This window comes from Stegastes partitus, unplaced genomic scaffold, assembly GCF_000690725.1.
Source record: "Stegastes partitus isolate 25-593 unplaced genomic scaffold, Stegastes_partitus-1.0.2 Scaffold765, whole genome shotgun sequence".
NCBI lineage: Eukaryota > Metazoa > Chordata > Actinopteri > Pomacentridae > Stegastes > Stegastes partitus.
The window spans coordinates 242,871-264,476 of NW_007578496.1; the positions used below are offsets into that span (position 1 = coordinate 242,871).

The 21,606-nt window shown below is 41.2% G+C and overlaps 1 protein-coding gene across 1 annotated transcript in view; it reads left to right on the forward strand.

Moving 5' to 3' along the window:
• Positions 1-21,606, forward strand: part of LOC103364666 (protein kinase C beta type) — a 116,330-nt gene that overhangs the window by 60,674 nt on the left and 34,050 nt on the right. Inside the window, exons 7-9 of the mRNA XM_008291859.1 lie at positions 7,471-7,627; positions 8,226-8,360; positions 9,986-10,082. Of these exons, the coding sequence (XP_008290081.1) occupies positions 7,471-7,627; positions 8,226-8,360; positions 9,986-10,082 (389 nt within the window). The remainder of the gene's footprint in view (positions 1-7,470; positions 7,628-8,225; positions 8,361-9,985; positions 10,083-21,606) is intronic.

The following is a 21,606-nucleotide window of genomic DNA, read 5'->3' on the forward strand; positions in this document are numbered from 1 at the left end:
GACTTAAAGCAACCTTTGACGTCTAAATTTTTTCTAAAATCTGAAGCTTAAAAACTTGTTGGTTGTTTTTAATGAGAATATGGAGCCACCGCGTAGCCGTGCAACCTCTGACTCCACATAAATAAATAGAAACGTGACTGTGTGAATCTAAAAATGATTTCTTGTCAATAGAAAAAAAAAAAGAGAATTTCGATGCTGTAGTCAAAAAGAAGAAGGATTAATTGGATGGCACATATTTGATCAAGATACAAGACTTGTTTATCAATGAAAACATAAACAATACTGCCTAAATAGTAGCTTAAAAAGATGCATATGTGTGCTGCTTGTAGCCTGTTTTCTCTGTATGGTCTTTCATTCCTGTTTTTCTTTCTCACTCTCTTCTTCGCCGTTCTCTCTTCCTGGTTCCCACGCTCACAGACTGATCATTAGCTGGTAGTTACTGTGGGAAATGATAAGAGAGCAGACTTATCACACACAAACTGCTAGGACAGCAGTAAAGGCTGAAGTCCACTCGTGCTACACAACAGAGCAGAATACAGTTCAGCTCAATCGTAAAACTGTCAAGAAAAATCAACAGCTAATGTTCTCAATTTTTAGTTTAATTTTATCTGTCAATCAGTCTTAGGATGGATCCATGCTTTCACGCTTAAAATTGTGTTTTATGTTGCAGAGTGCACTGATTTTGTGTTTGTATTTTCTAAGTAGGCAGACGTGATCAATCATAATGAGGTAATGCTTTACAGGAGTCAGTCAGGAGGTGTAGTACTCACTTGTGTCCACAGGGGTCAGTGTGGAGCCACCAGTAGCTTCCTGCCTCATTGCAGTGAGGCAGAGGAGAAAAAAAAATGCCACCACAGAGAATGAATTGCAGAACCACCAGGAATTATTCTACAGCTTAACGTAGCAGGATCTGGTGGAAATGGCTGCTACACCGACAAACGCATTTGTGCTGTGGACTCCATTTGTAGATTTAATCAAAGCAATTGACATGGATGTAAAGTGACGCTTAATTGATCAATTTTAATTCACCTCCGTTCCCTTTCGTTGGGAGATCAGAGCTCAGGGTCACAGGCAGAACAGCGCCTGTGGAAATGGCGGGGAGTCAGCAGCTGTAGCTCAAGGACACTCCAGCAGGGAAAATGCAGTGAGACACTGAATTAGGGGCTTAAAGATGCTCTTTTCCTGTGGAACTGCACCCAAACTGCCTAATAGCAAGAGTATTTTCTCAACGAACTATTGTGTACGACATGTTGTCCAACTAAATGTCCTTATAGTTGTCCTGAAGACGGGAAATTGGTGCGCGATTTCAGACAGTCTCTTCTAGAAGCCGCTCATAGTGCGGAAAAAGTGGCAGAAACAGTTGAAAATGAAAAGAGAAGTTCAAGCCCTGACTCCTCTCTCACATCTGCACACCTGCCGATTGCTTCATGAAGTGAGTCATTTTAGCACCACTGAAACCTTTGTTGGTTTTGTGTCATATTCTATGCATTTTGTTTGCTCGAGAGACGCTCTCTCAGAGCAGGATGGGTTGCAGCAGTAATCTTTTACATTTGTATTTTTTAAAATTCAAATCTAACGTAAATCAGTTTTTAACTTAAGACTTGTCTGTGATGAATTATGATAATGTTTGACTTCAGTAATCAAATACTTCCAGCTATTTGAACCAGGACTGAGATGTGGTTTAAAACATCACCTCTGACTAAAAACTAAACACAGACTTCCCAGTATTTCTCCAGTTTGTGCAGATTAGACTCACGTTCATCCAGATCTCCATCATGTTGCAGAAAACATCAGTGAAAGACGACTGAATACAAATAAAAAGCGGAGATTCACCTATAACGTGCGACTGGCATGGACAAATTAGTCTGTAAACTGAAAGAAGAATATCTTCTCAGTGTTGATTACTTGTCAGTATCAATCATCAGTTCAGTTTCTTAGGTGGGCAAGGTTGATCTATGTCATTTGACTTCTGTAATTTGTCATTCGTCTTGTTTATGCAAGATGGCAACACAAGTACAAATGTGTCCACAAACGTCCACATCGGTCTTTATATACCCATTAAATCTGGCGATATAGGTTCAGATCAGATGTTACTCTCTTATTTGAAAGCATCTTTGTGGAGCATTGTTCTCACAGACAAGTACACCGATCAGCCACAACATTAAAACCACTGACAGATGTTACAGTGCTGGGAGACCTTGGTCATTTTGTACGTACCACACACCTAAACTTTGTTCCAGCAGCCTCTCACCGCAGGAACAAGTGCACCGTCATGCTGCAAAAAAACTGCTCAGGAACGGCTCGAGGATCAAACCAAAGAGCCGGTCTGTTAGGCGAGAACCAGGCGGCGTGAACCGATAAATGCCGTCCCCGTTCACAATTAAATTTTCAGGAAAGGTTTTGCAATATACATGCAGGCTAGAAAAGGTTGGACCGAACATAGGAATCCTACTCAATGAGGCTGTTTCACGAGGGAGAAGGTGCACCGTCAACACCCACGCAGCTGTGGACATCCAGTATTCTGCTGTTACTGCACTCTTATCTCCACACAGACCCCTACATGTTCTTTGCAATTAGCGCATACTGTATGCAAGCAAGAATTTCACACATGCACACACAGTCGCGTGCGTGTCACACACCCGTACGTGCATGAGCAGATCCATTCACTTACACACAAATACACACACACACCTACACACAAAAAAACGCACACATCCTCATGTATTTACTGTAAGTGTCCGTTGAGACTATTTGGCATGCTACCCTCTCTCTTCAACCGGCATTTGATGGTCACTTTAACAGGCATCATCTAATATTTATTGCCCTGCTCCACAGAGGGTTTAATGCTGCCCGAGGGTCTGTGCAGTGGTTAACCTCTCGGAGCTTAGCGTAGAATAATGCTTTAACAGCATGAAGACCTCATTTTTCTGACATCTTGAGGTTTTTCTCGCAGTGTGAGCTCACTGGGACGCTCTTCTCTGCAGCCAGGTTTGAAGCAACGCTGCGTGTTCTCCACAGCATTTGAGTTGTTAACTAGAAAAAGCATTTTGACTTTTAGTGCGATTCACTTGTGCGATGCATGCAGCTTTTTTCTAGTTTCTACTTGTTGGACAACACATTCTCCAGGAGATCAAAGCTGATGCTGAGTCTATAAGATCAGGTATTAGATGTCTTGTCTTGTTGCATTACTGGACTAGACTGAGTATAATTTGAATCTATACAAGATTCCTTAAAAATAACCTAATTTTGTCATCAAATAATGAATGTAATGCTCAGTAAAGGCATCTGTGTAACTGTGCAGCCACTTCACTACAACTGTGCTTGAAGTAGAAAACAAAACGTGATTCCAAGTGTGAATACATGCAGGAGATAGATGCTGATCTCGTTTGCATGTATGGAACCTCTCCTGCAATCAGGCCCAACGCAGACTAGAAAGTAGTAGAATAAGAACAACTATGCAGATGTCTGCGCAAACATCCGCAAGGGACTATCATTTTCGAGTGTTACCGACCTAAAACACTCAAATGTGAAGATATTTTTTCGGTTTCTACTCTTCCGAATGTAATTGTCCTCATCTTTGGGTGGAAGATCAGGATTTGAAGTGTTCTTAAATCAGAGCCGGTGGCACCGACTTGAAACAGAGTTCTTTTCACTTTTTAAATGCAGCACTGGCTCATGAATCAAACTCCTGCTCAGAAGTTGTCCAGTGTCTTTTGAAATTGGGAACTGGAATGTTTTATCTGCTCTCCAGTGATGGAGGCAGATGATTTTTTATGGGGGTGGCCAGGCGGAGACCATTACTCACACTGGGGTGGCAAAGAAACTGGTATCTCCTTAATTTTTTTTTTTTGGTTTTGTTTTCTGAGTGACAAATAGCTGTAGGGCAGAAAGTCCATTTTTTTCTATGTTGTAACCTTGTATTCTTTCGGCAGGTCGTGTCCTCCTCACTGCTAAGACAATGCATGAGGCCACATGTGTTAAATAACGTTCCCTGTTTTGCATCGCGTATTTCTTTGTCTTCAGTACAAATGTGACAAAGAGAAACCAAACGTAAAGTATTGGACAGAAGTTACAAGACGCCTACAGCCCATTAATGAATCACAGACTGTGAAGTTACTTTTCACAGTGAGCAGAGCTTCTCTTCACGCAGAGACTGACGCAGAATCAAAAATACAGAGGGTTCAAAAGCTTCAGTTTATGTCTCTTCAGCCAGCAGAGGTGCAAACACAAAGAGTTCTGCAACATCAGTAATGTCACGTCTCTTGGTGATTTTACTTCTCCGTTATATCATACGGTATCGATTACACTCCTTTTAAACATACAATGTGCCATTTTAATGCACCCGAACACATCATTAGCAATGTTTCCTGGAGTCAAAGGGTGTTTCAGCATCACACTTCGTCACCCAGCCAGAGGTGGTGAAGCTGTGGCAGGTGTCCAGGTAGCGCTGCACCACCCACAGACATCTATTATATAATACGTTGACATGTCTGTTAAATAAAGCCATTAATGCTACTCAGACGGACCTGAAACGTGTTAGATTAACGCCGGAGTCTTACAATAACGCCGTTCAGATTTCACTGAATGTAATTGGCTGCGTGTCAGATTCTTTCCTTTGACTTTAATAAACACCTGCAGCATCAGACAGCAGAATAAAGCTTTAAACTGAGAGCGATGTGCGGCACAGCGGCTTCGTTAACCCGGGATCTGATGGTAAATAGTTTCTTCCACACACCCGTCAGATCAGCTGCTCCGCGCAGATTCCAGGTTTATAAAGTGGAATTGTTTGTATTAAAGCTTCTCTGCACACATCCGGAACTTCATCAGGATGTTTTTTGTAAAGATGAGCCTTCATTACATTGTAGCGTTAGTGGTGTTGTGAGATTGAAGTTACAGAGGTCGACCTTTTAGCTGAAACAAACCTCAACGTCTGAGTGAAAATTGACTTATTTTTAGGATTTACTTATGCAGGCATGACAACCATGTAGAACAGGGATCTCCAACTCTGGTCCTCATGAGCTACTGTCCTGCAGGTTTTAGACGTTTCCCTACTGCAACAAACCTGACTCAAATTAATGAGTTATTAACAGACTTGTGTAGAACTTGACAACAAGCTGTTGGAGATCCATTCATTTGAATCAGATGTGTTGCAGTACGGAAACATCTAGAACCTGCAGCACAGTAGCTCACGAGGACTGGAGTTGGAGATCCCTGGTGTACACCATGAGAACTCGTAGATCGATGCTTTATTCATCCTCTTTGGGAAATTGGTATCCAGTAGCTCACACATTACATTTAAGAAAAATAGTAATGTGTAAAACAATGTGCAAAGTAACCTGCAAACAGAATCACTTACCTATGGAGCTACATCCTGCTGCCACTCAGTGTATTTCTTTATATGTTAATTAAAAAAGATCCTGAAAAGTTATGTTTTTTACCTGCTGAGTGAGGATATGACTCCACCTCTATGAGTAGGTGTATTCCTAGAATGTGCTTTACTGTTAGTCATCTCCGCCCCTGCTGTTCTCTTCACAATGTATTTTACATGACGTGACAGTTTAACACAAGCTAAAAGCGATATTGCACATCATACCTTAGCTCATCATAGTTTCTTCTTTTGCCTGTTATTTACCTCAAAACACAAATTATAGAGCCACATCTGCCAAGCGCTTATGGGTATTTTGTGTGTGAAGAAAAAAGTTTCTTGTGTGTTTATTTGTGTCGAGTGTTACCCCAGCGAGCTGCTTAAGACACAGCAGCCCTGCTTCTGGGAATTGGCTGTGACCTCACAACTTGACCAGTAACAATAATTGCACACACACACACACACACACACACACACACACACACACACACACACACACACACACACACACACACTCCAATCGCAGGGGATTTTACACCACTGGAATACAATTACAGCCCAATAATAGAAAGCCACAAAAGAAGGATTAGTGTTGGTACTGGCAACCTTCATCTGTCTACATGGTCATTACAGACAGATCTGGCAACCCCGAGGCTGTCACCTCCGATGCAACAAGGGGTTCTGATGTGTTTCAATGTGTTCCTCGAGTTCACCAGGCTTTATTTTTTTATTTTGCTGTTAAATAGATTATTGACAGGAAGCACTCTCCAAATTTCGGTCACACATAAAATAACACCTGGCAACCTGCGAAATATGGATATAAATAGTTGTTTTATCACTGACAACTTTGCATTTATGCAGTACAAAGGTGTGGTAAATAATTGTCTTCTTAGCAGTATTACTTTATATTCCAGAAAATAACTAGCCATCCACTGCAGCTTTACCAAGTGGGAAAATAATCGCCCACATGTTATAAAAATGAAGCCTGCAGCAGGTGGTGTGCAAAATTAGTGAAGGTTAATGTAATTTCCATTCTTAATTATGATATTTAAAAAGCTATTATGTGCACAGTATGTAATTTGCAGTTAAAACATGTAGCTTAAATGTACAAAAATCATTATTAGGGTTGTTTTCTTGACCTTAACCCTCTGAACTCCAAGCAGTATCTGTTTTTTCTGGTTTTTGTTGCAATTATCACATTTTTTGCTCACTTTTGACTCATTGTCCCTGCTACAGTAAGTCCAGCACGGCTATGGAAACAGCATAACCATCGTTATAATGCCATAAGTCATACAAAACAAAAAAACTGAAGTTAAATGGCTTTCATTATTTATTTTACGAAAATTGAACAAAAAACATGGAATTAACATGCACAGCACAGGTGTTCCTAATTCTGTAAAGATGTGGTGACTCTACATACTAAAGATATTTTACTACTTGCATTTTCAATTTATTTCCAAACCTTGTAATCGCTGTGCTCTGCGTAAACACATCCTGCAGTTCATCCCAGTTCAGCTGGAAAGTTGCTGGATTTCTGCCACAACTGTTTTTTTTAAGCTGAATCGCTTCTCATTTGTGCTTCGGAACACATTTTGTTTTTGTTTTTTTGTTCGTTTTTTTGCAGAATCGGCTTCGTGCAAACATCATTTTTGGTAAACATTTAATGAGACATGTAGTTTTTTCCAACAGAACAGCACATCAGAACATGACCAGTTGAAGAACTGTTATGAAATTGAAAGTCCAATGATGCTTTTACAGTTTCTGGAGGTTTTTTAAAAATATCAAACCCACTGATGAGTTTTTGGGTTCAAAGAGGTCAAAGATGGCTTCTAGTTTGTTTTGCTTAAGTAACTGTTGAGGTTGTATTTAGCTACATTTGCTCACTTCTGTATGCAAAAAGAGCAACATCTGTGTTAAACCTCTGATTCTGTGCGTCTCTGCCAGTTGCTTATATTTTGTTTCAGTTTATGAATGTCTTGACTTTCATTCATCAATAATTCAAAATGCTACTTGGACTTATTTTAACTCTCATTTTCTCAATTTCTTCCTTCCTTCCTTCTCTCACCTCCCTCCACTTCTTTCCTTCTTTCTGTTTCTCCCTTCAGTCAAAGAGGCCAGGAATCTGGTTCCTATGGACCCCAACGGTCTGTCAGACCCCTATGTGAAGCTCAAACTGATCCCAGATCCCCGCAGCGAGAGTAAGCAGAAGACCAAGACCATAAAGTGCTGCCTCAACCCCACCTGGAACGAGACCTTTAAATTGTAAGGCTTTATCACAGCAAGTTTGGTGGCTTCCTATTTAATTCATCTCTCTGTCCATCTCTCCCTTTTTTCATCTTCACTTTGCATTTATCGTTTTTTTTTTTTTTTTTGTCTTCTCTTTCATCGCCCTCACTCGCTCAGTGTTTCACATTACGCTCGTCTTTCCAAGCATGTGTAACCGCTGGTGCTCAGATAAAAACATCTGGCTTCTCATATTTGTGAAATCTTGCTTATGGGCTCGTTTGCTGCAGTTGGCTCCAACAACGTCTTTAATAAGCCTCGTCACAGTTTGCACGGGAGAAGGCTGAGATTATCAATTGCAAGGCGTCTGGGTGCAGATGTTCGGTCTGAAAGGCACTTTTTTTTTTTTTTTTTTGCATCTATCCAACGAAATCAAAATACGAGATGAAAAATGAGTGTTAATAAACTAGTTCGTGCATGCGGTGTGAATGAATTTGTGAAAGCCTTCCAGACAGCTACTACTGCCTTTCTTGTATTTATGAATGTGATCATCAGAGTCCAAGATTGCTCTGTGGAACGTTAAAGCAATATTACAAAACACTCACTGTACATTTATCATTGCCCATCTCTCTCGCAGCCACCTGAAGGAGTACGACAAGGACCGCCGTCTGTCGGTGGAGATTTGGGACTGGGACCTGACCAGTCGCAATGACTTCATGGGATCGCTGTCCTTTGGCATCTCAGAGCTCCAGAAACAAGGGGTGGACGGATGGTGAGATGAGAGGAAGGGAATGAAGGGGATGAATGAAAGAGGGAGTGAAAAGACATGAGGCAGAGAAACGGCACCAGTAGAGGAGGAGGGAGAGCGAAGGTGACCTTGTTCATTACTGCACTGTGGGAGAAATACTTTAGTCGGAGCTCCTCTTTTTTTTTTTTTATCCCGGTTATATTCGGTGCCAGAGTAACTCCAGCCCGTCTCTTTATCTCGGCTTCTTTATCTCTCCGCCACCCTCCCTCTTCCCTCTGTAGCCCAGTCTCTATATCTCTCTATCTTCCTCTTGTTTTGCTGACTCTGCCCTGTCAGGGTTTTTAATGAGATGCCAGCATTTGAGGTGGAATGGTGGAAGGTGGAGAGATGCCATTAAAAAAAAAACCTGATATTCAGAGAGAACCAAGTGTAGGTTTTCATCTGCTCCATCTTTGTGCGGCTCCAAAGGCTCACAGAGTGAAGGTGACATAAAAACTAAAACTCTCAAAATTTCTGTATGTTCTATTTGCAATAATGTTTAAAAGAGTTGAGCTTGTGACACAATCCTACTTTGGTACTGTCGTAAAAATGTGTCTAAGGCTTTATTTTTTCACACAATGTTCAGTTTGTTTAGCTCATAGCGGTTGCACTGTTTGATTTCCTTTAATGCGTTCAAATGTGCAACGTCCTCCAACTCTAATCAGTGTTTTCTTATGAACAATAAATCAAATTACCAGTTGAATGTGAAAGAGGTCACTCACAGAAGCGACTCCATCAAGACAGCTTCCCCTCGACTCCTACAGAGCATCATAGCTTCTTTCGGTTCCTTCCTTTGGCTTCCACTTTGCAGCTTCGGTTCGCCGCTTGGATTGTCTCCAGAGTCGATAAGCAGTAGCTGGTGAACGTGGGCATTTAGCAGCTAAAAAGTCAAACACTTGCCAGAAACTTAGCTCCAAATAAATGATGTTGCTCTGTGTCTGCCGGATGTGCAAATATGAAATCGTTTGCCAACAAGTTTGCCTTATCAACTTTAAAGATGATAATGTGTCAGGGTTGTGTGTGCAGGTTATTTCTGCTATCCCCCAAGTGGTCTAAAAAAGCTGCACAGAAAATACTAGTTATATCATCTACTTGTACAGTGTTTTAACTCAGACAAGTTTTGAAGCACAGATGTGATCTCTTGGTTGTGAAAAGTCTGAACCTATTGAGCATCGAGGTCCCACATTGCCTGAGAAAAACAATCAAAAATATCAGCAAGTAAAGAGCTGAGATCCGTGTTACCGAATCCATTAACACACAGCACAAGTTATTTGCTGTAAATGTGGTGTTTATGCCGTGAGGTATGCGGTTCAGCCAAGAGTGGCATCACCATTAATGGACCAAATGTGGGCTAATATGAAAAATTATATTCTATTGATTGTGTGTCGTCTCAGCTGCGTTACGGGCTCATCTACATCAGGCTCTGCTGGAGCACCATGAAGGAGAGGGAATTACTAAATAATTACCTGATTATTCTTTAGGACCTTAAACCGACGTGCTAACTGTCAGTAGCTTCAGTTAATGGCAACGTTTAAACACCTTAATTGTATAAACTAATTGGGAATTGATTTGACTGGAAATATTCTCTCTCTCTCTCTCTCTCTCTCCAGGTTTAAGCTGCTCTCCCAGGAAGAAGGCGAGTACTTCAACGTTCCCGTCGCTCCGGAGGGGGAGGAGGGCAACGAGGAGCTACGGCAGAAATTTGAGGTGTGTGTGTGTGTGTGTGTGTGTGTTGAATGTGTCGGTATGGTAGGTTTGTGAATGTGTGCGAGCACTATGCATCTGTGTGTGTCTGAGTGAGGGCCACTCTGGGAGAGCTGTTAGCAGTTGGCAGGCGCACTTCTAGTACCATCCGGTCTGGCACACTGCAGGTCCAGACGTGTGTGTTCTTGTTCGTGTGTGTGTGTGTGTGTGTGTGTGTGTGCATGCATGTGTGTTTGCTCTGACCAGTAGGCCCACTCATTAACACATTTGGCAGTGGCAAGGATAACCCCGCTCTGTGCTTTTCCTCTCCTTTTTTTTTTCCCATCTCTTTTCCTCTTCTCCTTCTGTCTTGCTGACACCAAGCCACAACCATGAGAGACTCATTCTTTAGTCACTGAGCGAAGTAGCGATTTGGGCCGCATGGTATATCGCTTCAGCATCGAACTGTCGTGATGTCGTGGAAATTTGCTATATCGTTAAACTCAGAAGGCACAAAACACTTTGCTGAGTTGATTTAATATTGCATACAATACGGAGAATAGGAGAGTTTCTTTCTCGAAGAAGTACAAATGTGATAGCTTTTAAAGTGAACAAACAGAAATGTCTTCATATTATACTTTGATGTAAATGTAATTCTGTTATCAGTCTGCATACCATATAAGAACCACTGAGCCTTCTCTCCAAAACCCCTTTGGGGATGTAAACATATCTTCTCTGGTTGGCCTCAAGGTTTAACCTTTTGACCCTTTGGCAGTTCTTCAACAGTTGAGCTGCTGGAAAGTTATTCTACTAACAGAAAATAGTTCCAAAGCAACAAAGACGCACGAAATGAGCGTATAGATAACAAATGATCATCTAAGAGCTTGTGATTGTTTTTACTTTCACCGTGATGGTCGTACACTTCATGATACAACTTTCTTTGTTGCTTAATACAAAACAGAACACTCGCGCAGTTTTCATTTTCCGTCTTCATTTGCCTGATAAAACACAATTTACACAGATTTAAGATTTTTAACTTCATCTACAAGACACAGGCTCCACATGTAAACAGCAAAATGAGCGAGGAACAGAAGAGAAACAGAAAAGAAAGATTTGGTTGCAAATAAGAAACTCAGTGTCAACTGTAGGGCTCCACAATCAGTGTCCTCCTACCATTGAATAATCATGATAGACTGCAGTATTGACGCTTAAAATGCAGCCTACGCTCATAGAAGACTTTACTTATAGAAAACAGCCCGTGCAGATAAAATCATTTCGTTTCAGTGGAGGTAAATCTGACATCAGAACTCCTGATTCACAAGTAATTTTTGATCACACACCTGATACAAACTAGAAGTTTCTCTGTGCTCAGCCAGCTTTTCCCACAGTTTGCCTGTTTAGCCAACAACTACATAAACTGTAGTGTCACTCAGTGAGCAGATGTTTAGCAAGTGAGGAGTTTTGTGTACAATTTTTAAAATGTTTATATTTTTGCTCAAGGAGATGCACTATGTTCAGTTGAAATAAATGTTATTGTCAGTCGTTTTTTAATGCAACGACATTAGCAGGAGTGTAGCTCAGTATGAAAGATAAAGCAGATCTTTGCTTAATTAGATGGGAATGTGCAATAAAAAATAGTTATTCTGATAAATAAGTTTATTTCAGTGTTGTTTGAAAAATTCACGATCATCATTTTGGCCATAATCGTGCAGCCCCAGTCAGTTGTATGGAAATATCTCTGCTACAGAAAGGATGATGATGTTGACCACAAACAGAAACTCTGTCTCAATCATGCAGTTGTTTCCACAGCATGAGGCAGCAGAGCTAATTTGTTTGACCATTTGAATCAGAACCGCAAAACTCTATATAATGAGTGCAAAGCCAGATCAGAATGCCTTCCAATGCAAAAAAAAAAAGATTTTAGATGCCTGAACCAGTGTTGCACCACATGACAGGGGCTCCATACAATTCACAGTGAAGTGTTAAGTGTAGAGTTTCTCTTTTTCCATTTTTAGTGCAAATACATTTCCCTCTAAAAGGACATACGTTGTTTAGAATAATTATTTCTTTGCAGAGTTATTTAAGTAATCTGTTGAAGATTCCTGTGTTTTTTTCATATTGCAAAATATATATATATCGCAAAAACACAAATATCACAGTGTCAGTGTTTCACAGTATCGTGCAGGCCTGATGATGGGCAAAGTTGCTTTTCTTTCCTCTGCCGTCCTTGCTTTAGACTCAGCAGGACCGGCTTCAGTTTATATACATCTAAAAGATTTTCTTGCAAGATAGATGTTAAAACAAAAGAAGAAAAAACGAAATGCTGCCGAAAAAAAAACCCATTTCTTCCCATGATTTAAAGGAATGGTGTCACATTTGGGAAACGCGCTTAATATTTTTCTTGCTGATCGTTAGATGAGAAGATTGATACCACTCACGATACGGAGGATGAAACGGTCTCCTCTGCTGCGGGCCCACATCATAGTTTAGGGCAGGGAAACAGAATCTTTCAAGGAGTTGTCGGCTTCATGGGGAGGGTATTATATCCTTTTATCCTCCGTTTCTCTCCCTCTTCCTCCTCATTTTGCCTCCCTCGCTCTCCTTCACTTATCTGTTTTGTCCTCTGTCACCTTCAGTGCCCCCCCNACTGCTCAGGAACGGCTCGAGGATCAAACCAAAGAGCCGGTCTGTTAGGCGAGAACCAGGCGGCGTGAACCGATAAATGCCGTCCCCGTTCACAATTAAATTTTCAGGAAAGGTTTTGCAATATACATGCAGGCTAGAAAAGGTTGGACCGAACATAGGAATCCTATTCAATGAGGCTGTTTCACGAGGGAGAAGGTGCACCGTCAACACCCACGCAGCTGTGGACATCCAGTATTCTGCTGTTACTGCACTCTTATCTCCACACAGACCCCTACATGTTCTTTGCAATTAGCGCATACTGTATGCAAGCAAGAATTTCACACATGCACACACAGTCGCGTGCGTGTCACACACCCGTACGTGCATGAGCAGATCCATTCACTTACACACAAATACACACACACACCTACACACAAAAAAACGCACACATCCTCATGTATTTACTGTAAGTGTCCGTTGAGACTATTTGGCATGCTACCCTCTCTCTTCAACCGGCATTTGATGGTCACTTTAACAGGCATCATCTAATATTTATTGCCCTGCTCCACAGAGGGTTTAATGCTGCCCGAGGGTCTGTGCAGTGGTTAACCTCTCGGAGCTTAGCGTAGAATAATGCTTTAACAGCATGAAGACCTCATTTTTCTGACATCTTGAGGTTTTTCTCGCAGTGTGAGCTCACTGGGACGCTCTTCTCTGCAGCCAGGTTTGAAGCAACGCTGCGTGTTCTCCACAGCATTTGAGTTGTTAACTAGAAAAAGCATTTTGACTTTTAGTGCGATTCACTTGTGCGATGCATGCAGCTTTTTTCTAGTTTCTACTTGTTGGACAACACATTCTCCAGGAGATCAAAGCTGAGTCTATAAGATCAGGTATTAGATGTCTTGTCTTGTTGCATTACTGGACTAGACTGAGTATAATTTGAATCTATACAAGATTCCTTAAAAATAACAGAATTTTGTCATCAAATAACGAATGTAATGCTCAGTAAAGGCATCTGTGTAACTGTGCAGCCACTTCACTACAACTGTGCTTGAAGTAGAAAACAAAACGTGATTCCAAGTGTGAATACATGCAGGAGATAGATGCTGATCTCGTTTGCATGTATGGAACCTCTCGTGCAATCAGGCCCAACGCAGACTAGAAAGTAGTAGAATAAGAACAACTATGCAGATGTCTGCGCAAACATCCGCAAGGGACTATCATTTTCGAGTGTTACCGACCTAAAACACTCAAATGTGAAGATATTTTTTCGGTTTCTACTCTTCCGAATGTAATTGTCCTCATCTTTGGGTGGAAGATCGGGATTTGAAGTGTTCTTAAATCAGAGCCGGTGGCACCGACTTGAAACAGAGTTCTTTTCACTTTTTAAATGCAGCACTGGCTCATGAATCAAACTCCTGCTCAGAAGTTGTCCAGTGTCTTTTGAAATTGGGAACTGGAATGTTTTATCTGCTCTCCAGTGATGGAGGCAGATGATTTTTTATGGGGGTGGCCAGGCGGAGACCATTACTCACACTGGGGTGGCAAAGAAACTGGTATCTCCTTAATTTTTTTTTTTTGGTTTTGTTTTCTGAGTGACAAATAGCTGTAGGGCAGAAAGTCCATTTTTTTCTATGTTGTAACCTTGTATTCTTTCGGCAGGTCGTGTCCTCCTCACTGCTAAGACAATGCATGAGGCCACATGTGTTAAATAACGTTCCCTGTTTTGCATCGCGTATTTCTTTGTCTTCAGTACAAATGTGACAAAGAGAAACCAAACGTAAAGTATTGGACAGAAGTTACAAGACGCCTACAGCCCATTAATGAATCACAGACTGTGAAGTTACTTTTCACAGTGAGCAGAGCTTCTCTTCACGCAGAGCCTGACGCAGAATCAAAAATACAGAGGGTTCAAAAGCTTCAGTTTATGTCTCTTCAGCCAGCAGAGGTGCAAACACAAAGAGTTCTGCAACATCAGTAATGTCACGTCTCTTGGTGATTTTACTTCTCCGTTATATCATACGGTATCGATTACACTCCTTTTAAACATACAATGTGCCATTTTAATGCACCCGAACACATCATTAGCAATGTTTCCTGGAGTCAAAGGGTGTTTCAGCATCACACTTCGTCACCCAGCCAGAGGTGGTGAAGCTGTGGCAGGTGTCCAGGTAGCGCTGCACCACCCACAGACATCTATTATATAATACGTTGACATGTCTGTTAAATAAAGCCATTAATGCTACTCAGACGGACCTGAAACGTGTTAGATTAACGCCGGAGTCTTACAATAACGCCGTTCAGATTTCACTGAATGTAATTGGCTGCGTGTCAGATTCTTTCCTTTGACTTTAATAAACACCTGCAGCATCAGACAGCAGAATAAAGCTTTAAACTGAGAGCGATGTGCGGCACAGCGGCTTCGTTAACCCGGGATCTGATGGTAAATAGTTTCTTCCACACACCCGTCAGATCAGCTGCTCCGCGCAGATTCCAGGTTTATAAAGTGGAATTGTTTGTATTAAAGCTTCTCTGCACACATCCGGAACTTCATCAGGATGTTTTTTGTAAAGATGAGCCTTCATTACATTGTAGCGTTAGTGGTGTTGTGAGATTGAAGTTACAGAGGTCGACCTTTTAGCTGAAACAAACCTCAACGTCTGAGTGAAAATTGACTTATTTTTAGGATTTACTTATGCAGGCATGACAACCATGTAGAACAGGGATCTCCAACTCTGGTCCTCATGAGCTACTGTCCTGCAGGTTTTAGACGTTTCCCTACTGCAACAAACCTGACTCAAATTAATGAGTTATTAACAGACTTGTGTAGAACTTGACAACAAGCTGTTGGAGATCCATTCATTTGAATCAGATGTGTTGCAGTACGGAAACATCTAGAACCTGCAGCACAGTAGCTCACGAGGACTGGAGTTGGAGATCCCTGGTGTACACCATGAGAACTCGTAGATCGATGCTTTATTCATCCTCTTTGGGAAATTGGTATCCAGTAGCTCACACATTACATTTAAGAAAAATAGTAATGTGTAAAACAATGTGCAAAGTAACCTGCAAACAGAATCACTTACCTATGGAGCTACATCCTGCTGCCACTCAGTGTATTTCTTTATATGTTAATTAAAAAAGATCCTGAAAAGTTATGTTTTTTACCTGCTGAGTGAGGATATGACTCCACCTCTATGAGTAGGTGTATTCCTAGAATGTGCTTTACTGTTAGTCATCTCCGCCCCTGCTGTTCTCTTCACAATGTATTTTACATGACGTGACAGTTTAACACAAGCTAAAAGCGATATTGCACATCATACCTTAGCTCATCATAGTTTCTTCTTTTGCCTGTTATTTACCTCAAAACACAAGTTGTAGAGCCACATCTGCCAAGCGCTTGTGGGTATTTTGTGTGTGAAGAAAAAAATTTTCTTGTGTATTTATTTGTGTTGAGTGTTACCCCAGCGAGCTGCTTAAGACACAGCAGCCCTGCTTCTGGGAATTGGCTGTGACCTCACAACTTGACCAGTAACAATAATTGCACACACACACACACACACACACACACACACACACACACACACACACACACACACACACACACACACTCCAATCGCAGGGGATTTTACACCACTGGAATACAATTACAGCCCAATAATAGAAAGCCACAAAAGAAGGATTAGTGTTGGTACTGGCAACCTTCATCTGTCTACATGGTCATTACAGACAGATCTGGCAACCCCGAGGCTGTCACCTCCGATGCAACAAGGGGTTCTGATGTGTTTCAATGTGTTCCTCGAGTTCACCAGGCTTTATTTTTTTATTTTGCTGTTAAATAGATTATTGACAGGAAGCACTCTCCAAATTTCGGTCACACATAAAATAACACCTGGCAACCTGCGAAATATGGATATAAATAGTTGTTTTATCACTGACAACTTTGCATTTATGCAGTACAAAGGTGTGGTAAATAATTGTCTTCTTAGCAGTATTACTTTATATTCCAGAAAATAACTAGCCATCCACTGCAGCTTTACCAAGTGGGAAAATAATCGCCCACATGTTATAAAAATGAAGCCTGCAGCAGGTGGTGTGCAAAATTAGTGAAGGTTAATGTAATTTCCATTCTTAATTATGATATTTAAAAAGCTATTATGTGCACAGTATGTAATTTGCAGTTAAAACATGTAGCTTAAATGTACAAAAATCATTATTAGGGTTGTTTTCTTGACCTTAACCCTCTGAACTCCAAGCAGTATCTGTTTTTTCTGGTTTTTGTTGCAATTATCACATTTTTTGCTCACTTTTGACTCATTGTCCCTGCTACAGTAAGTCCAGCACGGCTATGGAAACAGCATAACCATCGTTATAATGCCATAAGTCATACAAAACAAAAAAACTGAAGTTAAATGGCTTTCATTATTTATTTTACGAAAATTGAACAAAAAACATGGAATTAACATGCACAGCACAGGTGTTCCTAATTCTGTAAAGATGTGGTGACTCTACATACTAAAGATATTTTACTACTTGCATTTTCAATTTATTTCCAAACCTTGTAATCGCTGTGCTCTGCGTAAACACATCCTGCAGTTCATCCCAGTTCAGCTGGAAAGTTGCTGGATTTCTGCCACAACTGTTTTTTTTAAGCTGAATCGCTTCTCATTTGTGCTTCGGAACACATTTTGTTTTTGTTTTTTTGTTCGTTTTTTTGCAGAATCGGCTTCGTGCAAACATCATTTTTGGTAAACATTTAATGAGACATGTAGTTTTTTCCAACAGAACAGCACATCAGAACATGACCAGTTGAAGAACTGTTATGAAATTGAAAGTCCAATGATGCTTTTACAGTTTCTGGAGGTTTTTTAAAAATATCAAACCCACTGATGAGTTTTTGGGTTCAAAGAGGTCAAAGATGGCTTCTAGTTTGTTTTGCTTAAGTAACTGTTGAGGTTGTATTTAGCTACATTTGCTCACTTCTGTATGCAAAAAGAGCAACATCTGTGTTAAACCTCTGATTCTGTGCGTCTCTGCCAGTTGCTTATATTTTGTTTCAGTTTATGAATGTCTTGACTTTCATTCATCAATAATTCAAAATGCTACTTGGACTTATTTTAACTCTCATTTTCTCAATTTCTTCCTTCCTTCCTTCTCTCACCTCCCTCCACTTCTTTCCTTCTTTCTGTTTCTCCCTTCAGTCAAAGAGGCCAGGAATCTGGTTCCTATGGACCCCAACGGTCTGTCAGACCCCTATGTGAAGCTCAAACTGATCCCAGATCCCCGCAGCGAGAGTAAGCAGAAGACCAAGACCATAAAGTGCTGCCTCAACCCCACCTGGAACGAGACCTTTAAATTGTAAGGCTTTATCACAGCAAGTTTGGTGGCTTCCTATTTAATTCATCTCTCTGTCCATCTCTCCCTTTTTTCATCTTCACTTTGCATTTATCGTTTTTTTTTTTTTTTTTGTCTTCTCTTTCATCGCCCTCACTCGCTCAGTGTTTCACATTACGCTCGTCTTTCCAAGCATGTGTAACCGCTGGTGCTCAGATAAAAACATCTGGCTTCTCATATTTGTGAAATCTTGCTTATGGGCTCGTTTGCTGCAGTTGGCTCCAACAACGTCTTTAATAAGCCTCGTCACAGTTTGCACGGGAGAAGGCTGAGATTATCAATTGCAAGGCGTCTGGGTGCAGATGTTCGGTCTGAAAGGCACTTTTTTTTTTTTTTTTTTGCATCTATCCAACGAAATCAAAATACGAGATGAAAAATGAGTGTTAATAAACTAGTTCGTGCATGCGGTGTGAATGAATTTGTGAAAGCCTTCCAGACAGCTACTACTGCCTTTCTTGTATTTATGAATGTGATCATCAGAGTCCAAGATTGCTCTGTGGAACGTTAAAGCAATATTACAAAACACTCACTGTACATTTATCATTGCCCATCTCTCTCGCAGCCACCTGAAGGAGTACGACAAGGACCGCCGTCTGTCGGTGGAGATTTGGGACTGGGACCTGACCAGTCGCAATGACTTCATGGGATCGCTGTCCTTTGGCATCTCAGAGCTCCAGAAACAAGGGGTGGACGGATGGTGAGATGAGAGGAAGGGAATGAAGGGGATGAATGAAAGAGGGAGTGAAAAGACATGAGGCAGAGAAACGGCACCAGTAGAGGAGGAGGGAGAGCGAAGGTGACCTTGTTCATTACTGCACTGTGGGAGAAATACTTTAGTCGGAGCTCCTCTTTTTTTTTTTTTATCCCGGTTATATTCGGTGCCAGAGTAACTCCAGCCCGTCTCTTTATCTCGGCTTCTTTATCTCTCCGCCACCCTCCCTCTTCCCTCTGTAGCCCAGTCTCTATATCTCTCTATCTTCCTCTTGTTTTGCTGACTCTGCCCTGTCAGGGTTTTTAATGAGATGCCAGCATTTGAGGTGGAATGGTGGAAGGTGGAGAGATGCCATTAAAAAAAAAACCTGATATTCAGAGAGAACCAAGTGTAGGTTTTCATCTGCTCCATCTTTGTGCGGCTCCAAAGGCTCACAGAGTGAAGGTGACATAAAAACTAAAACTCTCAAAATTTCTGTATGTTCTATTTGCAATAATGTTTAAAAGAGTTGAGCTTGTGACACAATCCTACTTTGGTACTGTCGTAAAAATGTGTCTAAGGCTTTATTTTTTCACACAATGTTCAGTTTGTTTAGCTCATAGCGGTTGCACTGTTTGATTTCCTTTAATGCGTTCAAATGTGCAACGTCCTCCAACTCTAATCAGTGTTTTCTTATGAACAATAAATCAAATTACCAGTTGAATGTGAAAGAGGTCACTCACAGAAGCGACTCCATCAAGACAGCTTCCCCTCGACTCCTACAGAGCATCATAGCTTCTTTCGGTTCCTTCCTTTGGCTTCCACTTTGCAGCTTCGGTTCGCCGCTTGGATTGTCTCCAGAGTCGATAAGCAGTAGCTGGTGAACGTGGGCATTTAGCAGCTAAAAAGTCAAACACTTGCCAGAAACTTAGCTCCAAATAAATGATGTTGCTCTGTGTCTGCCGGATGTGCAAATATGAAATCGTTTGCCAACAAGTTTGCCTTATCAACTTTAAAGATGATAATGTGTCAGGGTTGTGTGTGCAGGTTATTTCTGCTATCCCCCAAGTGGTCTAAAAAAGCTGCACAGAAAATACTAGTTATATCATCTACTTGTACAGTGTTTTAACTCAGACAAGTTTTGAAGCACAGATGTGATCTCTTGGTTGTGAAAAGTCTGAACCTATTGAGCATCGAGGTCCCACATTGCCTGAGAAAAACAATCAAAAATATCAGCAAGTAAAGAGCTGAGATCCGTGTTACCGAATCCATTAACACACAGCACAAGTTATTTGCTGTAAATGTGGTGTTTATGCCGTGAGGTATGCGGTTCAGCCAAGAGTGGCATCACCATTAATGGACCAAATGTGGGCTAATATGAAAAATTATATTCTATTGATTGTGTGTCGTCTCAGCTGCGTTACGGGCTCATCTACATCAGGCTCTGCTGGAGCACCATGAAGGAGAGGGAATTACTAAATAATTACCTGATTATTCTTTAGGACCTTAAACCGACGTGCTAACTGTCAGTAGCTTCAGTTAATGGCAACGTTTAAACACCTTAATTGTATAAACTAATTGGGAATTGATTTGACTGGAAATATTCTCTCTCTCTCTCTCTCTCTCTCCAGGTTTAAGCTGCTCTCCCAGGAAGAAGGCGAGTACTTCAACGTTCCCGTCGCTCCGGAGGGGGAGGAGGGCAACGAGGAGCTACGGCAGAAATTTGAGGTGTGTGTGTGTGTGTGTGTGTGTGTTGAATGTGTCGGTATGGTAGGTTTGTGAATGTGTGCGAGCACTATGCATCTGTGTGTGTCTGAGTGAGGGCCACTCTGGGAGAGCTGTTAGCAGTTGGCAGGCGCACTTCTAGTACCATCCGGTCTGGCACACTGCAGGTCCAGACGTGTGTGTTCTTGTTCGTGTGTGTGTGTGTGTGTGTGTGTGTGTGCATGCATGTGTGTTTGCTCTGACCAGTAGGCCCACTCATTAACACATTTGGCAGTGGCAAGGATAACCCCGCTCTGTGCTTTTCCTCTCCTTTTTTTTTTCCCATCTCTTTTCCTCTTCTCCTTCTGTCTTGCTGACACCAAGCCACAACCATGAGAGACTCATTCTTTAGTCACTGAGCGAAGTAGCGATTTGGGCCGCATGGTATATCGCTTCAGCATCGAACTGTCGTGATGTCGTGGAAATTTGCTATATCGTTAAACTCAGAAGGCACAAAACACTTTGCTGAGTTGATTTAATATTGCATACAATACGGAGAATAGGAGAGTTTCTTTCTCGAAGAAGTACAAATGTGATAGCTTTTAAAGTGAACAAACAGAAATGTCTTCATATTATACTTTGATGTAAATGTAATTCTGTTATCAGTCTGCATACCATATAAGAACCACTGAGCCTTCTCTCCAAAACCCCTTTGGGGATGTAAACATATCTTCTCTGGTTGGCCTCAAGGTTTAACCTTTTGACCCTTTGGCAGTTCTTCAACAGTTGAGCTGCTGGAAAGTTATTCTACTAACAGAAAATAGTTCCAAAGCAACAAAGACGCACGAAATGAGCGTATAGATAACAAATGATCATCTAAGAGCTTGTGATTGTTTTTACTTTCACCGTGATGGTCGTACACTTCATGATACAACTTTCTTTGTTGCTTAATACAACACTTGCGCACTTTTCATTTTCCGTCTTCATTTGCCTGATAAAACACAATTTACGCAGATTTAAGATTTGAGTTCTTTTTTAACTTCATCTACAAGACACAGGCTCCACATGTGAACAGCAAAATGAGCGAGGAACAGAAGAGAAACAGAAAAGAAAGATTTGGTTGCAAATAAGAAG